At 39.1% G+C, this 22,815-nt stretch overlaps 1 protein-coding gene across 7 annotated transcripts in view; it reads left to right on the plus strand.

The window, feature by feature from the left end:
• Window positions 1-22,815, plus strand: part of POLR3B (RNA polymerase III subunit B) — a 220,959-nt gene that overhangs the window by 85,484 nt on the left and 112,660 nt on the right. For all 7 annotated transcript variants that reach the window (XM_055238357.2, XM_055238356.2, XM_055238358.2 and 4 more), the window contains exons 19-23: window positions 1,543-1,670; window positions 11,989-12,198; window positions 14,612-14,770; window positions 16,763-16,880; window positions 21,001-21,143. In XM_055238357.2, the coding sequence (XP_055094332.1) occupies window positions 1,543-1,670; window positions 11,989-12,198; window positions 14,612-14,770; window positions 16,763-16,880; window positions 21,001-21,143 (758 nt within the window). The remainder of the gene's footprint in view (window positions 1-1,542; window positions 1,671-11,988; window positions 12,199-14,611; window positions 14,771-16,762; window positions 16,881-21,000; window positions 21,144-22,815) is intronic.

Below are 22,815 nucleotides of genomic sequence, written 5' to 3' on the forward strand. Positions count from 1 at the left end.
GGCACATATACACCATGGAATACTATGCAGCCATAAATAATGAGTTCGTGTCGTTTGTAGGGACATGGGTGAAACTGGAAATCATCATTCTCAGTAAACTATCGCAAGGACAAAAAACCAAACACCGCATGTTCTCACTCATAGGTGGGAATTGAACAATGAGAACACATGGACACAGGAAGGGGAACATCACACTCCAGGGACTGTTGTGGGGTAGGGGGAGGGGGGAGGGATAGCATTAGGAGATATAGCTAATGCTAAATGACGAGTTAATGGGTGCAGCACACCAACATGGCACATGTATACATATGTAACAAACCTGCACGTTGTGCACATGTACCCTAAAACTTAAAGTATAATAATAATAAAATAAGAAAAAAAGTATAAATGGAAAAAAATAGAAATATTGATAATATCAAAGAACATTAACAGTATCAATAAGTAAGTATATTTTGTATTAAAAAATAAAAAAATAAAATTTAAAGTAATTAAGTAAAATTTAAAAATTCAGTTTCTCAGTCACACTAGCCTGGCATTTCAAGTGCTCAGTAGCCACAGTTATTTAGTGTCTAGTGGCCATGGTATTGGTCCCTGTAGGTCTATAGTAACTTTTTTTTTTTTTTTTTTTTTTTTTGAGACAGAGTCTTGCTCTGTTGCCCAGGCTGGAGTGCAGTGGCAAGATCTTGGCTCACTGCAACCTCCATCTCCTGGGTTCAAGCAATTCTTCTGCCTCAGCCTCCAGAGTAGCTGGGATTACAGGTGCCCACCACCATGCCTGGATAATTTTTGGTATTTTTTAAGTAGAGGCAGGGTTTTACTGTGTTGGCCAGGCTGGTCTTGACCTCCTGACCTCAAGTGATCCACTTGCTTCGGCCTCCCAAACTGCTGGGATTATAGGCGTGAGCCACTGCGCCCGGCCTATAGTAACTATTCTTTTTTTTTTGAGATGGAGTCTCGCTGTCTCGTCAGGCTGGAGTGCAGTGGCATGATCTTGGCTCACTGCAACCTCCACCTCCCGGGTTCAGGCAATTCTTCTGCCTCAGCCTCCCAAGTAGCTGGGACTACAGGTGGGCACCACCACACCCAGCTAATCTGTATTTTTAATAGAGACAGGGTTTCACCATGTTGGCAAGATGGTCTCGATCTCTTGACCTCATGATCCACCTGCCTTGGCCTCTCAAAGTTCTGGGATTACAGGTGTGAGCCACTGTGCCCGGCTAGTAACTAATCTTAAAGGATGTATATTCCACTCAGTGTACTCATTGATATATGTTAGAAGAATGAGGAAAAGCAGGCTACTCATCCATGTGGATATTGCTGATGTATTTCTATATGTTGAATATAGTAATTTATATGTTAATGACAAGTTGTATGTTTTACTGTATTTTAAGTGTGTTTTTATTTTACCAGTTTTACTAGCATCAAATTTTATAGACATATAAATCCCTTGAGGACCTAGATAACAATATTTTTATACCTTTTAAGAGACGTTTATTTTTGTACTTGATGCTTAAGATACGTGATTTTTACTTAACCTGTTAGAGACACCACCCACTTGGAGATTGAACCCTTCACTCTTCTCGGCGTGTGTGCTGGACTGATCCCATACCCTCACCATAACCAGTCACCGAGAAACACTTATCAGTGTGCCATGGGGAAACAAGCCATGGGTAAGATTTCCTCCTTGCAAGTTGGTTCTAAATACTTGGAAATACTTTTGGAAAAAGTCTTACATCTTTATTCCTGCTTCACCAGTATTATATGTTTAAACCAACCAGGCACTGGGAACACCTGAGGGTTACCAAGTCCAGGGAGTTGCCTATGGAACTCTGCAAGGCTTGGTGCCCTTAAACAAGGCATTAAAAAATGCCTAAAGCTTAAACAAAAAATGGAGAAAACCTCTCTAAACTTGTTTCCTTCACCGAACAAAGCAATATGTAATAAGTGTCACAGAATTAATAGAGATAAATATAAAGAGAAAAGCCCTATAAGATGTAACTTGTTAACCTTGAGAGATGGGAGAAAGGGCAGAAAAACTCAAGGTTAAAGAGGAAGAGGGAGAAAAAAACAGATAAAGATGTACAATGTCTATTCGAATGTACCTAGTAATTGCCTGGTTGACAATCCCTGAACCCATTATACCCTTGCAATTGCTACTGTATCTCCTAAAACTTATCCAATTCATGTCACACTGATTTCTGAGTTTATTTTCCTTCCTCTTTCTCTTCGTCTTCTCTTTTATCTATTAATTTATTTATTTGTTCATTTGTAACATTTATTGAGCATAACTGTAGACTAGACATGAGGCTGGAGCCTGAAAATAGAGAGATGAAGCAGAGCCCTGTGCTCAGGGAGTTCAAAGTCTAGTAGGAGAGACCAAATAAAACAGTAACCCAATCTGGTGTAATAAATGCTGTAACTGACAACCAAAATCTAAGAAAATTAGAGGAGGAAGGTCACTTAAACTGAGAGTGGGTTGTTTCTGAAGGGTAGAGCTGAGCTGAGTCTTGGAAGACTGAGTATTTTTGAAGGTATGGAAGTGTGAGCAAGTATGGCATAAGAGGTCTCAGTACTTTGGTATGGCTGCCTAGTGTAGCCTGGTACCGAGGCGTGAAGGGGAGGTGCCATATGTTGAGGAGTTTGAGTTTTATCTTGAAGGTAATACAGAGAGAATACCAGTGCCCCCTGACCCCGCCAAAAAAAAAGTTTTACTTATAAAGCTTTTTGAAATGTTTTAAAAAAAATCATTTAAATCCTAATATATTTAGTAAATTTTATTTTCGTATATGCCCATGACGCCAATATGATTGCCATCTCTGATTTAAAGTATGATACAAGGAGCTTCATAAAGAAACTGTAAAAATGTAGAGAGGAAGGCATTGCATTGCCTTTGGGTAGCAACCAGAATGCATTTAGTTCGTCCATTACCAACAACCAGCTGCAACTGACCATAGCTTGGCAATTAAGAAACCCTATTTCTTCATTATGGATAGAGAGTAGATATATTTCTTTTCAAGTTTTTATATTGCCCTCTGGTTAGCTAGAAAGAAATAAAAAGCATTTTATCCTGCTACTATTTACCTGAATGATGTAATGCCTGGACAGTTGAGAATAATTCCCAGTGGGAAAATCTAAACAGCAGCTCATCAATTTAGCCTTTCCCATTCATCCTCAGTAGCGGTGTAGGCTGATTTCCCGCTTGTGCTTCTGACTTGCTAACAAGTTGAAATATACAGTACTGAACCCTGTGTGTCATGAAAGGGCTATCACTTCTATTGGGTTTACCAAACCATTTTGTTTCATGATGTGAATCCCAGCTGAAACAATGCACCTTTTGTGTAGAACCTTCAGCAGAATTAACGGAAGACTAATCACTTCATCGCTAATGCCACTCTTCAGTGTGTTTGAAGATCGAAACAGAAAGAGCTGCAGCTATCTCCATGTAGTGAAGCTTTTTTAAAAAATATAGAGTTGAAAGAAAGAAATAATATTTTTATTTTTATAACTCCTCTCCCCACAAAAAAAAAAAAAGAAGAAAAGAAAAACCCTTTATATGTGGCAATGAGTATCTGAAACGTTTGGTTAGTTACCACACACAGTTAAGCAGGATCAGTGTGTACAGAAAGCCAATTCAGTGTCTGTAGAGTTCTTTTGTAGTTTTCTGTGTGAAGGTTTTTTTTCTCGTTTTGTTTTGAGTGTCATTTGCAATTCATTGTCTGTGTTTTCTGAGGTTGGTGTATTCAGCTGCTCTGACCCTGGGTCCTGCACATTTAGCTCCTTGGATACAATCCTCTGACGTTACTGCTGACGCTAGGAAGACAAAAGCCACTGAATATCTTAAGTAATAAAAAAAAAAGCCTTTGTTACTGTTTGTTATTATAAAACACCTGACTGGAAAGAAAAGCAGCAAGATAAAAGTACATTTAGAGTTGGCATATAACGCGGCAGCATTTCTCTGTGGACACTGGAATAGCTGCAGAAGTATTGAGCAAAGTCTGCTTGAAAAATGACAAAAGGAAAAAGGTCGGCAGAGGGAGAAAACCCACAGCAGATACCCAGGTCTGTAATGCAGACTTCTCACTTTGAGTGGGACTTCTCTGGATCGTTTTAATTCCTTGCAGTCTTGACAGCTGATAACTAAAACTCACACTCTATCTCATTTTTACTATAAGCCATTGCTGAACATTATTTAAATTCAGAGCTTCTATGTGGATTTTCTAAAATATTTTAGTTGCTATTCATCTGTCTGCTGGTCCATGTATAACGTGGAAGATAGTAGCTCAGAATTAATTCACTAAATATTCTAGCCAATCTGGAAAATTTGCTCTCTACCATTCCCTACTGTCCCTCCCACTTCCCCCCAAGAGAGTGAAGAAATGAGAGAAAGTCATTTTCTATCACTATGAAGGAGACCAAGGCCAGCACAAACCACAGAGATGGAAAGCCGTACCTTGTATGTAAGAAAGCTAATCCACGATAAAACACTAGCAGAGGATGTTTCTTAAATCTTAGGTGCTTTATTAATAAAGTTCGAGTTTCCACACAGCATCTTACTGTGCCACTGAGAAGCACTTCTCCATGGGTATGGCTGTGTGTGTATTGTGACCTGGCTCAGAGCAAGAAGTCAGGTGGACATCTGGAAATGTCTGGATCTCCAGGTCACTCGCTCAGCACTACCAGGAAGGGCTGTGTGTTGGAGCCACATTTTGTGTCCTCTCATTGGCACCCGATGCCAAGTTCACATGAGCCACACTTTCATATCCTGCCCATTTATTAGTTGGCAATCTCTAGTGGAACACTTTCTCCTGTGTAAAAGGATCATTCAGTTACTATCAGCTCAATTAATGAATATGCAGCACAGACCTTCCCAGACCTCAAAGTGGCTTCTTCTCACTACCCCTTCCTGCTTCAACTTCAAACTACTGGGACTTTTTTTTAAGCTCAGGGGTGAATGCAGCTTCTGTTTTTGTGTTTGTTTTTAATAGATTCTATTCCTAAGTAGATAGTTTCTTCCTTTATGTTCCTCACTTTACAGTAGGCTGAGATGTACTAGAAATAGGCTGGAGAATTTTGAGACACTAAAAACACAATATACAAAAATCCTCATAAAATTTTGTTTCATTCTACACTTCCTCCCCCTTTCTGTTTGATTTGATTTTTAGCATATTTATTCTTTGTCTGTTTGAGGGTACAAAATGCAAAAAATGTTTTGGCCAAGTTACCCCTGGAAATTATTTTTTGAATTCTGCTATTGGTTAAAATTTTTTTAAATTATTATAGCTATTTTAGGTATAAGCTTATGTGGCATTTCTTAAGACTAGAATGTTAGCAATGAATGTATACATATATATGGAGGTAAAATTGAGTACACTAAGTTTAGTATGTAGGTTTGAGTGGGAGGTAGAATGGATGATATTACAGGGTAATAAGGTATGTATTTTATTATTACTAGTATTGTTAATATTGGTCATAAATAATGTTGCCGCTTACTGAGTATCCAAATTCTTTACATACCTTATTTCTTTTTTTTTTTTTTTTTTTTTTTTTTGAGATGGAGTCTTGCTGTCACCAGGCTGGAGTGCAGTGGCAGGATCACAACTCACTGCGACCTCCACTTCCTGGGTTCAAGGAATTCTCCTGCCTTAGCCTCTTGAGTAGCTGGGACTACAGACACACACCACCATGCCCAGCTAATTTTTTGTTTGTTTGTTTTTTAGTAGAGACAGCGTTTCACCATGTTGGCTAGGCTGGTCTCGAACTCCTGACCTCAGGTGTTCCACCTGCCTTGGCGTCCCAAAGTGCTGAGATTACAGGTGTAAGCCACTGCACCCAGCCCATTTTTTTTATCACAATAATAATCCTTTGAAATATAATACATACCTTTTTTTGTTCTGACAAGGAAGCTGAATCCTAGTTTTGTTGAGTAACATATAAAAGGTTTTCTATGTCTTCTATGTAATGTTACCTATAAAACTTACTAAAATTCTTCTCAACCAAAACTAACTTCTTTTCTCATTTTTTTCCTGTCCATTGTGGATCACGATCAGGCTACTTTTTCTGTTAGAATGTAAATTATAAGCCCCTTGAAGTCAGGAGCTCCGTTATTTATTACAGGTTGAATATCCCTTATCTGAAATGCTTAGGACCAGGAGTGTTTCAGATTTTGGATTTTTTTGGATTTTGAAATATTTGCATATACATAATAAGATATCTTGGGGATGGGACCCAAGTCTAAACACAAAATCCGTTTAAGTTTCATATACACTTTATACGCATAGCCTAAAGGTAATTTATACGATATTTTTAATAATTTTGTACATGAAGCAAAGTTTGACTAAGTTTTGACTATAGCCCATCACCTGAGGTCAGGTGTGGAGTTTTCCACTTGTGGCGGCATGTTGGCGCTCAAAAAGTTTCTGATTTAGGAGCATTTGGGAGTTTGGATTTTTGACTAAGGATGCTCAACCTGTGCTGCAGTTGACTCTTGAACAACACAGAGGTTAGGAGCACCAACTCCTCTCACAGTTGAAAATCCGTGTATAACTTTTGACTCCCCTAAAGCTAACTACTAACAGCCTACTGTTGACTGGAAGCCTTACCAATAACATAGTCAATTAACACTTATTTTGTATGTGATATGTGTTATATACTATATTCTTACAATTCAAATAAGCTAGATAAAAGAAAATGTTATTAAGGAAATTATAAGGAAGAGAAAATATATTATTCTTTAAATGGAAATGGATTATCATAAAGGTCTTTATCCTCGTCGTCTTCACACTGAGTAGGCTGAGGTGTAGAGGAAGGGAGAGATTGGTCTTGCTGTCTCAGGGGTAGTAGAGGCAAAAGAAAATCCATATATGAGTGGGCCCTCACAGTTCAAATCCATGTTCAAGGGTCAACTGTATATCCTTTGTGCCTAGCATAGTGTCAGCTTAGTAGGGAGTATAGTAAGTCATGTTTCAAAAATGAATGAATGAATGAATGAATCTCTGAGAGTATTAAAATCATTAAGGAATCGGGTATATTTTTGAAAAGAATTTTGAAACAAAGAATAAGTTGGAGGATTTATACAACCTGATTTTGATTTACTATAAAGCTACAGTAATACAGTATGATGTTGACAGAAGGGTAGACATATAGGTCAATGGAATTGGCATCAAGAGTCCAGAAATAAACTCAAACATTTATGGGCAATTGATTTTCAATAAATGTGTCAAAGCAATCCAATGGAGAGTAAAGTCTTTTCAACAAAATAAGTATCTGTATACTTATATGGAAAAAAGGAACGTTAGCTCCTACCTCATAGCATATAAAAATTAACAAAAAATATAGCCCTAAATGTAAGAGCTAAAACCATTACTCTTGAAGAAGGAAACCTAGGTGAAAACCTTCATAGCTTGAGTTAAGCTAAGATTTCCTTACATAAAGAGTACAAAGTATAAAAATTGATCTTCTCAAAATTAAACTTTTGCTCTTGGAAAGATACTGTTAAGAATATGAAAATGCAAACCATAGAATGGGAGAAAGTATTTGCAATACATATATCTGATAAGGGATTTGTATTCAAGTATATATAAAGAACACTTCAATAATAAGACAACCCAATTAAAAGATAGACAAAATAAAAACCAAGCACTTCACAAAGTTTTGGAATGACCAAATAAGCACATGAAACTGTGTTCAGCATTATTAGTTATCAGGTAAATGCAAATTAAGACCCCTGTAAGATACTACTACACACTCAGAATGATTAAAATTAAAAAGATGAGCTACTAAGTGTTGGTGAGGATGTGGAGCAACTGAAATGCTCATATACTGCTGGTGGAAATGTAAAGTGGTATAATCACTCTGGAAAATTCTTTAGAATGTTCTTAAAATTAACTATACCCTTGCCAAACAACCCAGAAATTGCGTTCCTAGGTATTAAATATTTACTCAAGTAATGAAAAAACATACAAAGACTTGTACATGAACGTTGAATGTTTATAGCAGTTTTATTCACAGTAGCCAAAAACTGGAAACAATGCAAATATTCATCAGCAAGTGAATGGATAAACAAAATGTATATTTATACAATACTAAGCCATAAAAAGAATGAAGTATGATATTCAACATATGCATAAATCTAGGATCATTATGCTAAATAAGCAGATACTGTGTAACTCCATTTATATAAAATTCTAGAAAATGCAAACTAATCTGTAATGATACAGATCAGTGGTCCCCTGAGGCGAGGAACAAAGGGAGGGATCTTTTGGGGGTTTGAAATGTTCTGGATCTTAACTGTAGTGGTGGTTTCACAGATATATATAATATATAGTATATATTATATTTATATATTATATTTATATATTATATATTATATTTATATATGTATTATATATTATATATAATATATATTATATATATATCAGAACTCATTAACTTGTACACTTTAAATGGATGAAGTTTATTGTATTCAGAAACGTTGATTTAAAAGAAAATTGAGGCCAGGCTCTGTGGCTCACGCCTGTAATTTCAGTACTTTGGGAGGCCGAGGCAGGCGGATCACTTGAGGTTAGGGGTTCACCTGGCCAACATGGTGAAACGCTGTTTCTATTAAAAATACAAAACTTAGGCTGGGCACAGTGGCTCACGCCTGTAAGCTCCTGGATGTGAACACTGTAATCCCAGCACTTTGGGAGGCCAAGGCGGGTGGATCACGAGGTCAGGAGATCGAGACCATCCTGGCTAACATGGTGAAACCCAGTCTCTACTAAAAAATACAAAAAATTAGCTGGGCGTAGTGGTGGGTGCCTGTAGTCCCGGCTACTCGGGAGGCTGAGGCAGGAGAATGGCGTGAACCCGGGAGGCGGAGCTTGCAGTGAGCCGAGATTGCGCCACCGCACTCCAGCCTGGGCGACAGAGTCAGACTCCATCTCAAAAAAAAAAAAAAAATTAGCTGAGTGTGGTGGCGCACGTCTGTAGTTCCAGCTACTCGGGTGGCTGAGGCACAAGAATTGGTTGAACCCAGGAGGCAGAGGTTGCAGTGAGTCAAGATTGTAACATTGCACTGCAGCCTGGATGATGGAGTGAGACTCTGTTAAAAAAAAAAAAAAAAAAAAAAAAAAAAGAGGGAGGGGAGGGGAGGAAATTTGGCAAAGGAAGATAGGAAAAAATAGCTAAATGCATTAAACTTCATTTTAATTTTTTCAGCATACATATTCTAAGCTGTTTACATCCTTCATTACTAAGCTTTTTCATACCACCTTATAAAATAGCACTTCTTCAATATTTTAACCTAAATTTGTATACCTTGTAGTGCCAACTTGTGACTTCTTAAGAAAGTTGTTATCGAGAAAATAGGGCTTTTTAAGAAAGATTATGCCTTAGTAAGTAAAGGGAATCACTGGAGACCATAGTTACAGCAAAATGGGATAATAGAAGTAGAATGCAACTTACAGATATCCTCCTTGTGTTATTTTATATGTGTGTATATATATGTAATGCCTTTTTTAAGGAAGCTGAAAATAGTAATAGGGGAATCAAAGTTTGAGCGTGTGCTGCACACAGGCAAGCCCTATCATTTGCTTGCCTGTTGCTTATTGGCAAAATGGTTAGTCAGCCATTCATTATTTTTATAAAAATTTGGGAATCTGATAGCATTTTGAAGTTTTATGATATAGAATAGTTTATAAATTCTATTTTAGCATTTTAACTTACACACCCATAGTTAGTGCTGCTAAAAATGCACGTACATGTATACTCTCACAAGTTCTTTAAAAAGCCTTTAGAGAAAACTTTTTGATGTCATAAGCACTAAACATTTGCTAAACTGTTTTGCTGTTCATCCATTCAGTGGTCAGTTGTAATGCCTGAGAATTATGTTCTGGGCCTGGTAGCACAATTTATAGCAGGATCCAGTCTCTTTCACCATTGTTTAGAGGTGCAGCCATTTATGCTTCCCTGCTGCATAATAATGCGTGTCTCAGGTTTCAGAAGACATGTTTGGCAGCCTGGTGGGACATTGCCTGAACCCTTGTCTCCAGCTGAGTAAAGTATACAATTGGAACTGAAATCTCAACATAAATTTTAAGTGATTTCATATAAAAGGACAAACTTATTGTCAGTGAACTTTACCATAACCCCAGCAGTAGTAATCTTATTTCTAAAATAGTAAGTGATCTATTGCCAGGTATCCTGCCCAGTTTATTAGTTGGCACTAAAATAGCATAAATTAATTGGCAATTTATAGTGCAACCTTGATAAAAAGTTCACGAGGTTCAGTTTGACTTGTTTTTCAGCTGAATCTTGTTAAGTTTTTAGAGATTTGAGCACATACTGTCATAAAAAGTGTAATAGAATTCTTCAATTTAATTCACTTGACATTTATTGAGCATCTATAATAAGCATGGCACTACACTAGGTATTCCCTAAATGTTTACTATTTCTTTCAGTAGTAATTGTCAAGGAGTACCATATCATTTTTGCTGCTTGAATGGTTTATTTTCTTTTTCTTTTCTTTTTTTTTTTTTTTTTTTTGAGACAGGGTCTTGCTCTATTGCCCAGGCTGGAGTGTAGTGGTATGATCTTAGCTCACTGCAACCTCTACTTCCTGGGCTCAAGTGATTCTCATGCCTCAGCCACCCAAGTAGCTGGGACTACCATGCTCTGTTAATTTTTGCATTTTTAGTGGAGACATGGTTTTCTCATGTTGCCCAGTCTGGTCTCGAACTCCTAAGCTCAAGCAATCCACCCACATCGACCTCCCAAAGTGCTGGGATTACAGGCATGAGCCACTATGCCCAGCCTGAATAGCTTATTTTCATCCCCAAAATGAAATCATCATTGATTTGACATGAGTATGGAGAAAAAGTTAAAGGAAATAAATATTGAGTTTTGGTGTCTGCATACCCTAGGGTGTAACTCTGTGAAATGGCACTTAGGTACTTTGGAGTGTGTGTGTGTGGTGTGTGTGTGGTGTGTATGTGTCACTATGGAAGCATGTGCAAGAGAGAGAGACTTAAAGCTACCTTAGCTATTCACAGGGGAAAAAAGAGATACCTAGGAGAAGTTAAAGAGGCTCAGTAGCCCACACTCAAGCTCAACAGTAGAGCAAGCCTGAGTTTTCCAACTTTAACGTCTCTGTGTAGCATCAGTTCTGTGTCCAAAAGCCCAGAAGACTGAAAGACTTATCTTCAGGCAGGTCCGCGAACCCTGTTTATAAGGGGAAATGAGAGAAAGGGTTAACATTCTGATTTCATGTTCAGTTGACAGTGACCCAATAACACCCTTCCGAGGAACAATCAGGTGGAAAGACTGATTGCTAAGGAGGGAAGAGCCCACCCCTGATTGGGCTGTACCCCAGATTTCTTAAGGAAGGGGCCAGGCCTTTTCTCATTTTATCTCCAGTGTTTGGCACAGAGTAGATGTTTATTAACTGCTTAATAAGTGAATCATCAAATAAATGAATAATCCAGTCTTCCTTGCTCTTACTTGAATTCTTCTTTGTTCATTCTTTTTCTTCCCTTCTCCCCTGTATTCTTTTTCATTTAGAACTTTTGCAATTGTTTATTTCTTTTTATGGAATATACCTGTTTATCCATTTTATAAGCTCCTTGGATGTGAACACTGGGCATTGTTCTTACCTCTCCCCAGCAGGCCTGGAACACGGTAGAACCAAATAAAGAATTGTTGATTGTGAAATTAACCAGTGGAAACTAAATCCCTCAAATGGGATAATATAAATCCAAAAAGTCTAAATTATTTAGATTAAAATATACTCTGAGTATATTTTTCCTTCTTTGTAGAACTTTAAATATTAGTGAGAAAAGTTGCTTTTGCAAGTTGTTAAGCCACCATGAGAGTATTGCTTTTGAAATGTTGAACCTGAAGATTTTCTTCACTTTAATTAGTGATGTTAATGTATTTATCTCTATATTCATTACTACCTTATTATTTCACATAATAGAATGTTGTATTTTGTTTTCTCCAATATCAATGCAGGTACTATAGGATACAACCAGCGAAACAGAATTGATACTCTCATGTATCTACTAGCATATCCACAAAAACCCATGGTTAAGACAAAAACCATTGAATTGATAGAATTTGAGAAACTGCCAGCTGGACAGAATGCAACAGTTGCTGTGATGAGCTATAGTGGCTATGATATTGAAGATGCTCTTGTATTAAACAAGGCCTCTTTAGACAGAGGTAAGTGAATTTTCAAAACTAACGCCAAAGGTGCTTTTTGCAGAATTAGATATAGGGATGATTAATGTAAAAATCACTTGGTTAATGTGTTTTTTAAGTTATTTGAATTTTATGATATAGAAACAGGAGGTGGTTGGGTTTTGATGTTGGCTTTCTTGTCATTTTTAATGAATAGTATATTGAAATAATTTGTTAAGCGTACTACTACAGAATATTTTTCTTTTTTATTTTATTGGTTACGTGAGACAATCCTTCAAAGAGAAAAAAATGTAAGAATGTGTTTGTTTTCCAGCAGGAATTACAATATATGAAATATGTGTTTTCACTGTATCTAGTGATATATATTATTAACAACAAACCTGTTTGAGAGGGCAGTAGCAAGATTTGGATGTAAAAGGCTGTTTCTTATTTGTGTAACCTCATAATTTGGTAACTTCTTTGGCCAAGTGACGAAAGTTAAAAATACACGGCCACAAACTCTGGCGTGGAGTTTTTCTGCTTTTCTTTCTGTTTTTGACAATTACTTTCGCAAATCACCACCTTCGTGGTTTGTTAGACATCACCTGATGTGAAGTCTGACTTCTCTATTCATAATCTCGATTTCTCTTTTTCCTTTCTGGCCACTATGCCTTCCCCTTCCCTCTTTGTAGTTGCTAGGCAGCCATAATAGTACTCCTAGACATGTGTCTTTGGCATTAATGTTGGCCACACTTAATTTATGCTTCTTTTTTTCCTCCAAATGACAACAGTCATGCTTTAAAACTAGATGTTTTCCTTTCTGATTAACTGGTAACGTTTATGTGGAAATCTGAAGACTTTGTGATGTCTGTCAGAAGCTCTGCAACCCAATTCAATGATCTGAGTTTACTATCCCCTAGCTTTTTAAGCTATCACCTGTAAATAAAATGTCTGTTTACACTTTGAAGAAAACACTTCTTGATTTCATGCAGTTAAGATTCACATTACACTCCAGCATGTTGCAGTTAATGGCTACTGTATGAAATTTCAAGATCATGTAATGTTTCCAAACCAGCTGGCATTCTGAGCTGAATTTATTATGGCCATACACAATTTCCTAGGAGCCATGATGACTACAGCCTTGCTTAAAGACACAAATGTCTTCATCTGACGTCCAATTGTAGAAATTTGTTACTTCATCTCACAGTCACCTTCATATTTAAAAAATTACATTACAGCCCTGAGATTTTATTTATAAATCCACTTTTACCTGATTGATTTCTAAAGTCACGTTCTTAGATTTCTGATTTTGGTGGAAAATTGTTAAGTGAAGGATTTTACAGCCATGCATTTATTTCATCAGTAATAGGTGGCATTTAATCCTGAGACATTTCTTATTTAAGTGAACTCTGGCATGGCTCAATATATCCTGAGGAGATTAGTAAGAGAATCCAGTTTAAAATAACTGCTTGGCCAAAGGGAAAAAAACGCAGCCACAGAATCTTAGGAAATTATAGTGTTGAAGGAATGACAGCTGTTTTGGGTAACTCTACAACTCATGGATTTTTTCTTTTAAGGATTCAGTGGTTAAGTTTTTTTGCCCCACCCAAAGGTTTTTCTTCTGTCCTTTTTGCTTATTTTTCTTCCTTTTATTTTTCTGATCCATTGGTAGACAACTTATTTTTCTTAATGTTTAGATTGTTAGTTGATTTCACAGCTTTTCCCTCATCCACTAGATAAATGCAATCTAAAAATATAATTAAACTCCAGTCTTTAGGGCAGAGGAGAACTATTTTTCCCATTGAAATAATTTGATTGTTTCTTTTTTCATTCTGTCTCTTCTCTGGAGAAAAATTATTGTTTTTACTTGCTGGCTTAGAACTTGCTCTAAATGCCAAATTTTAAAAAGGAAAACTTTCCAGGGAAGTTTAGCAGAAGTTATACACCAAAAGGATGTTTATCCTGGCTCAGGAGTCAGTGGACTTGTGCTGTTCAACACAATTCTCAACTCTGCCAACTTTCTGGATGACCTTGGCCACTTAATTTCTCTAGACCTCACTCCTAGTGCCTGTAAAAGAGGTGGGTTAAGCAGGTGATTTCTAAGGCCCTTTCCAATTCTAATATTCTATGGCTCTGTCCTCTGAAAGAGTCACAGCACCAGTCTTAGATTTCTCTCACCCTTCTCCAGTATGACAAGATATATTCCATGCAGAAAATGGTTGTAGAGATTCCAGTGTTTACACAGACAGTAGGTAGGTGACAAGTCCTGTGCTACTTCTTCAGATTATCAGATTTTTATTTGGTTTGTACTGGTCTCAGATTATTATCAAATACAGAGAAGTTTTGGGATTTGGGGGAGGGTGAGGTGGAGTGGATTGTTGAGTAGCACAAATCCATGTTTTCTTATAGCTTTGGGTTACTGGTGGTTCTAATGCCCATTTTGGTTTCATTTTAGGCTTTGGGCGTTGCCTTGTATATAAAAATGCTAAGTGTACATTGAAACGATACACCAATCAGACTTTTGATAAAGTGATGGGGCCCATGTTGGATGCTGCTACAAGGAAACCTATCTGGCGACATGAAATCTTAGATGCAGATGGTATTTGTTCTCCAGGTAAAAGCCTTTTAAAAGAAAAATTTTTAATATCTACTTTTTGAAATCATATGTTATTCAATAATATTTCTGAATATTTGACAGAAAGGGCAGAAAAAAGTAACAACCTATAAAACCACTATCCAAACGCAACTAGTGAGGTCATTTTTGATGAATTTCCTTCCAGTCCGTTTTTCTATACACTGTGTTTTTATCTATCAGTAATCTATGCTAACCATAATTTTCTAGTTATAATTTTGAATAATAGAAAAGCCACTTTAAGGAAATATTTAGAATATTTCATGTCCCTGCATCTGCAGTGGAATTTCTTCATTTACGCATTTAGCTTACAGACTACTTTAGAATTTTATCCCCCTGCAAAGGTATGACTCCATTATAATTACAAACTTGTAATGCATTTTGTTGATGAAACAAATAGCCCTTGCCCTTATGGGTCTCACAGGCTAGTGCAGGAGACTGACATTGATCAGAGGATCATGCATAAACCCAGGTTAAGGAATTGTATAGGTAGCTATGAGGCCATTTTATAGCAAGAGTATTAGACCTAGTTAGGAAGATCAGCATGGCCTTCCCCAAGGAAGTGAGCTGGAATCTGAAGGATAGGGAAGAGTTAACTAAAGAAGAGGATCAGGGAGCATGTTCTAAGTAGTGAGAAAAACTTGTGCAAGGGTCCCAGAGCTTGGTAGTTGAAAGATCTGAAAGAAGACCAGTGTGGCTAACAAGAAGAAAGTGCAGGGAAGCATGGTGCACACGAGTTGGTGGGTGACCCGCGGGGTAGGGGCCAGAGTTAAGTCCTTGCTACCGTGTTAGTATTGTCTTCGTTTTATTTTATTAATTTTATTTTGGAGACAGGGTTTCAGTCTGTCACCATGGCTGGAGTGCAGTGGCACAATCTCAGCTCACTGCAACCTCTGCCTCCCAGACTCAAGCGATTCTCCCACTTCAACCTCCTGGATAGCTGGGACCCATAGGCGCGTGCCACCATGCCTGGCTAGTTTTTTGTATTTTTTTGTAGAGATGAGTTCTTACCATCTTGCCCAGGCTGGTCTTGAACTCCTGGGCTCAAGTTCTCCACCCACCTCAACTTCCCAAAGTGCTGGGATTATAGGCATGAGCCACCATGCTGAGCCCATGATACTATTTTCGTTATGATCCTAAAAGCAATGATATATTCAGATATGTGTTTTGAAATGATCATTCTGACTACAGTGTAGAAAAAGGATTAGAAGGGCACTAAAATAGAAGGTAGACCTGGTACCAGGAGCTGTGGTGAAGGTGGAGAGAACCCAGTTGTGGGGAGGGAAATCCACATGACTTTGTCATGGTTAGCCTGTGGGTGCTGAACGCTTTATCAAGCTGTGGTTCCTAAGAGACACAGAATATGTGACTTCTCCTTCCTTTCTCTGCCTTTGTTTCTTGGAGAATTTTTCTCATCCTAACACTTGTCAGTATGGCTTGGAAAATACGCGCTATGACAGTACTACAGGTAGTTGGTCTTTGAGCTTACCAGGAAGAGATACAAAGCAAAAATGGGAATAACAGCAAAACCAAAGAAATATTTTGATTTCCTCACTGCCCAAGTTAAATTGGCGGTGGCTTATTACTGGTTGAAATAACTATAAATAAAAATAAGTGATCAAAACTTAACACCCTAAGAGATATATAAAATTGCTATTTACTGAGATGATGTTTCTCATGTTAATGTAGTACTCTGAATCATTTTCTTAATTTTATATAGACTATGATGTGTGTGTGTGTGTGTGTGTGTGTGTGTGTGTATGTGTGGGTGTGCGTGTCTCACTCTGTTGCCCAGGCTGGAGTGCAGTGGCATGATCATAGCTCACTGCAGCCTCAACCTGGGCTCAAGCAATCCTCCTGACTCAGCCTCTTGAGTTGTTGGGACTGCAGGCCTGTGCATCTGTGCCTCGTTCGTAATCTTTGTATTCCACACAGATGATAACGATATGCCTAACACTTTTCTTTTTTTCTCAGGTGAGAAAGTAGAAAACAAACAAGTGCTTGTAAATAAGTCCATGCCCACAGTGACTCAGATTCCTTTGGAGGGAAGTAATGTACCACAGCAACCGCAGTACAAAGATGTACCCATAACGTATGTATTGGTTGTGCCCTGGTAATATGTAGAAAGGTTAGAAAAAGAGAAGGAATGGGAGAAATTCGAAGTTAGGTCTTGGTGTGTTGGAGAACTAGAAATAGCAATTTGGGGTAACATTACTTGTCATGGAAAAAGCATGGCATAGAAGATAAAACTAGTCTGTGGAATCATATAGGCCCTAAACTGGGTTTGAGGTGTGGACCACATAGGCAGGGGTTCCTGGTGGAATTAACAACAGGATGAAGGGCTCATGGCATAAAAGTGCCTGGGTTTTAGAGGATCAGTGCAGCTTGCTGGGGCTAGGCTGTGAAAGAGTTGGGAATTGATACTGCAGAGAGTGACATGATAAGAGTCATATTTTTAAACAGTAAAACACACTGGCCACAGCATGACATCACAGTATACTAGAACACAGCCCAGTTCTAGTACAGGTTGTTTTGTGTATCTTACATGAGTAAAGCATTTAAATTCTGTTAGCTTCAGTTTTTTCATTTGTATAATACAATGAGAGAGTTAGACTTGTTAATCTCTAAATTTCTTCTAACCTCTAAAATTTAATAAAATATGAACCTAGTGAGAAGGGCCAATGGTAGTCACCACATTGTGATATAAAAACCAAACTAGAAGAGATATCCAACCTAGCCAAGGTGAACTAGGCTAACTGAGTTTAGGAGGTGGCAGTGAGGGTGACATAGAACTGGATTCTTAAGTTGTGATGGCAGTTTTACAAATGTGTTCAATACACAATAGCTGTGACCTGCTGTGTGCCAGCCATCCTGCCTCTTGTGCCGGCGATATAGAACTGAAATAAGCCACAGGCCTTGCCTGCAAAGAATCATATTTAGTTGGCAAAGACCCCCACACAAAAAAAGTGCAATAATGACCATGATCATAATAGCATATTGGGAATTTACACTGTACCAGTTACTGTTCTGGACATTTTACATGTGTTAGCTCAGTTAATCCTACCACCCCCAGGAGCTATGTTCTCTTAGTGACTCATTAGAAAGATAAGATGGAAGCAAGGAGAAGTTAAGTAACTTACCAAGATCACACAGCAATAAGGGGCAGCACCAGGATTTGAAGTCATGCAATCTGGCTTCAGAGTGCTTCTCTTGACCACTGTGCTAAACCCAGCAAAGCATTGTGGGTGCCATGGATCTGTCTCTGGAGGAGAAGCACCAAGGAGAAGATGGGCAGCTCTGCTTAGGGGATGGGTCCAGACTCTACACTGACTTCTACAGGACAAACAGCTATTTTACAGTTACAGAGGTGGCTCTGCTGGTTGGCTCTCTTCCTGTCTTGAAGGAGGATATCTCTTTTTCTGTGCAAAGTTCATCTCTCCTTTTGGTTTCTTAATTTCATTCACTCTTTTCAGAGACCTTTTTCTGTCATCTTCTCTTTTATCCTCCCATATTTTCAACCTGTTTCCTATTGATTTCTTCTCCACAGGCTAGAAAATGTGCTCTGATACTTTTTACCTTTAAAGGAAAATAAAAGTTTTTTCTGGTCTTTGTGTCCCTTTCTAGCTGCCACTGTATTCCTCTTCCTTTCACTATGAAGCTCCTCAGAGCAATCGTCTTGTCATCTCCATTTCTACTTTGTTACCTTCTGCTTGCTCCCTAACCCTCGGAACTGGCCTGTTACCTACCTCCTCATTCTCCCGAAACAGCTCCAGAAGAGGTCACCAAAGACATCCTATATGTTTGTTTCGTTCAAGAAATACTTTTTTTTTGAGATGGAGTCTCCCACTGTCACCTGGGCTAGAGTGCAATGGCACGATCTCGGCCCACTGCAACCTCCACCTCCTGGTTCAAGCGATTCTCCTGCCTCAGCCTCCCAAGTAGCTGGGACTACAGGCGCACACCACCACACCCGGCTAATTTTTTGTATTTTTACAAAAATAAAAAATACAATTTGTTGTCCAGACTAGTCTTGAACTCTTCACCTCATGGTCCGCCCCCCTCGGCCTCCCAAAGTGCTGAGAGTCATAAGCCACTATGCCCAGTCCTTAAGAAATACTTTTTGAGCACTAATAGTATGCCAGGAACTATTCCAGGCACATGGGATAGTACAGGGAGGAAAACCAGCAGTCCCTGTCTTTGTGGGAGTCACACCCCAGTGCGGGAAGACAGGAAGTAAAGAAATAAGCAAAACCCATGTGTAGTCGAATTTGCCAAATCAGACAGACTTTTCGATCGGAATCTTCTTGCAGACTGGGACTTTGTTTCTTTTTCACCTTGTACCCCCTAGTGTCTAGCATAGTACCTGGCACATAGTGGGTATTCAGTAAATAGTTATCATGTGAATGAATGAATTTCATATGACCCTTCTATAGCATTTGACACCACTGACCTCTCTCTTCCCTTGATGTTGTGACACTGCTCTCGCCTGGCCCTCCCTATCAGTCTAATCACTCACTCTTAGCCCCCCATCCTGCCTGGCCTTGTGGTGACTTCACCCTGGCCGAGGTGACTCTTGAACCTCATCTGGACAAGCTCTCCAATTCTCAGCAGTCCACTCACCCTGTTTTTGCTGATGACTCCCTTGTAGACATCTGCCCAGTGTCAGCTTCGTATCAGCACTTGGACAGCTTTACAGTGGCCCCAAACAGGCTCCTCCTCCTGGATCCCTGTCTTGGTAAATGGCATCAGCTGCCAGCAGCCAGCCAGTCACCAGCACAACCTGACTCCTTTCCTTTACCTGCCACACACACCAATCCTGTCGTTCCTGTCATCTTAGCAGTTCTCTTTTCTCCCTCCTCCTGCTTCCTGCTGCAGTGTCTGCACTGTGGCCCTCTGGTCCGCCTGGAGTTCTTGTTAACTGTCCATCTGCCTCCAGGCTGGTACCTCTCAGGCTCTCTCTGCATCACTGCTAGGGTGATTTTTTCTTTTTGAGATGGAGTCTCAGTCTGTCGCCTAGGCTGGAGTGCAGTGGCGCGATCTTGGCTCACTGCAACCTCCACCTCCTGGATTCAAGCGATTCTCTTGCCTCAGCCTCCTGAATAGCTGGGATTACAGGGGCATGCCACTATGGCGGGCTAATTTTTGTATTTTTAGTAGAGGTGGGGTTTCACATGTTAGGCTGGTCTCGAACTCCTGACCTCATGATCCTCCCGCCTTGGCCTCCCAAAGTGCTGGGATTACAGGCGTGAGCCACCTTGCCCAACCTGGTGATTTTCTAAACTACTCTGGCCGTGTTACTCTCTTGGATAAATAGAGTGAAACTTGAGTAAGTTAAGTGAAAGTGTGAACGACAGTGGTGCCTGTGGGAAAGGCGTCCTTAGCACGCCTCCCTGGCCTTGTAGGACCCCTCACACACTAAGCCCTATGTTTCTAGGAAATCACCTCTTATTCTCCAAAATGTGCCATCCTAATTCAATTAGGCCTTGTGCATTCGCTCAGGTTGCCACTCCGCCAGTGACCCACTCTGGTCAGGTCTCAAGTTGAGGGTTACCTCTTCTGTGTCAGGGCTTGACAGCCTGCCACTCCCTGCCACCACTGTCATCCCCCATCCCCAGCAGAACTGACTATCTCCCTTGAGCCTCTCCGGTTCTTCATACTGGATATCATTACTGCACTTACCTGTCTCCTCCTTGATTGGATTGTGAGCTCCTTTGGTGCAGTAACGGTGTCTACTTAATTATTATGTGTCCAAAGGCTACCAGGATCTGATACATGGTAGATTTCTAATAATGTTTGTTATGTGAAAAAAATTAATAATTGAAAAGCTGAGTAAGTAAAAGTACTATTACTATTAAGAACTAGGAGTTGAGTCTGAAATCCCAGTTCCACTTTGTGTGAGTCATGTGCCCTTGGACAAGTTACTTAACCCCTCTAAGCATCAGTTTTCCTCATCTATAATAAGGGAATAACAGTATGGACTGTTGTGAGAATTAAATTGCACTGTGCCTTCCTCATAATAAACGTGTAGTATTGTAAAAGGGAAATTGTGAAATTTGAATTTAATGTTAAAAAAAATTGAAGTCATTTTTCAGAGCCCAAGATGAAAATGTCAAAATACTCTATGGTAGGCATGAAATGAAATATAACATGGGTGAGAAGTTCACAAAGGGCAGTTTGAAAACTCTGTTTTAGTGACTTTCTCTTAACACCAGCTACAAAGGAGCAACAGACTCCTATATTGAAAAAGTGATGATATCTTCAAATGCTGAAGATGCTTTTCTGATCAAAATGCTGCTGAGACAGACAAGGCGTCCAGAAATTGGAGACAAATTCAGCAGTCGTCATGGACAAAAAGGTAAACTGTATCATTTCTCAACTTGATTATAAAACAATATATGAATGTATTTGTTAGCCACTTACATAAAATTCCCCCATTTTAAAAATTTACTTTGGAAAAGTATTACATTGTTATAAAAATTATTCTTGTTTTATTTCTTAGATTAACCTGTTTATATTTTAATGGCATTTAAAAATATATGGTAGACTTGCTCCTCTGTGCTATTTCATTCTCCTGCAGTTGCTATGCCCAGAATTATAAATACATTCTAGGTGATGTGCCTATTGAGATACATGTAGCTGTTCAAAAAATAAATAGCAGTGCCTTTTTTTTTTTTTTTTTTTTCTGGAAGGTACATCTTTAAACTACTATATGTTCTGTTGGGTCATAGTATCATAAGATGTCAGCACTAGAAGACACCTCAGAGTTACCGTCCCCTTGTTTACAGATGAGGAAGTTCAGACCCTGTATTTTCAGTGGCCAGTCAAGGATACGCAGCTACTTGGTTGCTGAGCTGGTGTTAAAACCTGGGTCTCCTGACCCCAGGACGGTGCTTTGTGTGTCTTCTACATCTAATCCCATTGGCAAGCCTCACTCATTCCTTTGATGGTTACTGCACAGTTTTCATCTATTTGTAGTTTTGTTTATTTTCAAGAAACACAGCACCGTATCACTGTTAATTTTAGCTCTGCCTGCCGCTTAGCTTTAAGAACAACAACACCTAACACTTTTGTAGCACTAACTGTGTGCCTGGCTGCGTTCTCTTCGCTTTACAGGTGCTGACTCATTTGATTCTCACACAATTCTGGGAGGGAGGTAGCATCATTATCCATATTTTGTAGATAAGGAAACAGAGGCATAGAGAGATTAATAGCTTGCCCAAGGTCACACAGTTAATGGGAGAACTGACATTTGAACCTTGGCAGCTTGGCTCCAGAGACCTAGCTCTTAATTACTAGGCCACACTGGCTGTTAAGCGGTTAGCAATGTGCCTGGCACATAGTAAGTGCTCAAGAAGGTGGCTCACGCTTGTAATCCCAGCACTTTGAGAGGCCGAGGCGGGCGGATCACGAGGTCAGGAGATCGAGACCACGGTGAAACCCTGTCTCTACTAAAAAGATAAAAAAATCAGCCGGGCGTGGTGGCGGGTGCCTGTAGTCCCAACTGCTCGGAGAGGCTGAGGCAGGAGAATGGCGTGAACCCGGGAGGCGGAGCTTGCAGTGAGCCGAGATCGCGCCACTGCACTCCAGCCTGGGCGGCAGATTGAGACTCCGCCTCAAAAAAAAAAAAAAAAAGAAGTAGCAGCAATGATCATTAACATTGACCATCTTTCATTTGATATATACTTAAGATGTATCACTTCTACTTTTCTACCTTGACTCTCACATTTGCTTATAAATTACTAGTGTGATATCTTCTTATTTTTAATTGGTTTGAAGATAACTGCACATTGTGTTTCTGCTGATTTTAAGTTTCGTTGCCAAACGAGTATATCCATGTTACAGTTTTCTTGGTCAAGTATACCCAGCCTTAGTCGTCATTCTGCCAATGAAACTATGTCAGACTAAGATACTCTTTCATCAAAATCATTTTTAGTTCTGTTGTCAGAGGCAGGATTATTTTAGCCTGCCAACATTTTTAAGAAATGATTGGTTCCATCTGTTAATGTGAATTTGACACCTGTAATTCA

Source organism: Symphalangus syndactylus, chromosome 13, assembly GCF_028878055.3.
Source record: "Symphalangus syndactylus isolate Jambi chromosome 13, NHGRI_mSymSyn1-v2.1_pri, whole genome shotgun sequence".
Lineage (NCBI taxonomy): Eukaryota > Metazoa > Chordata > Mammalia > Primates > Hylobatidae > Symphalangus > Symphalangus syndactylus.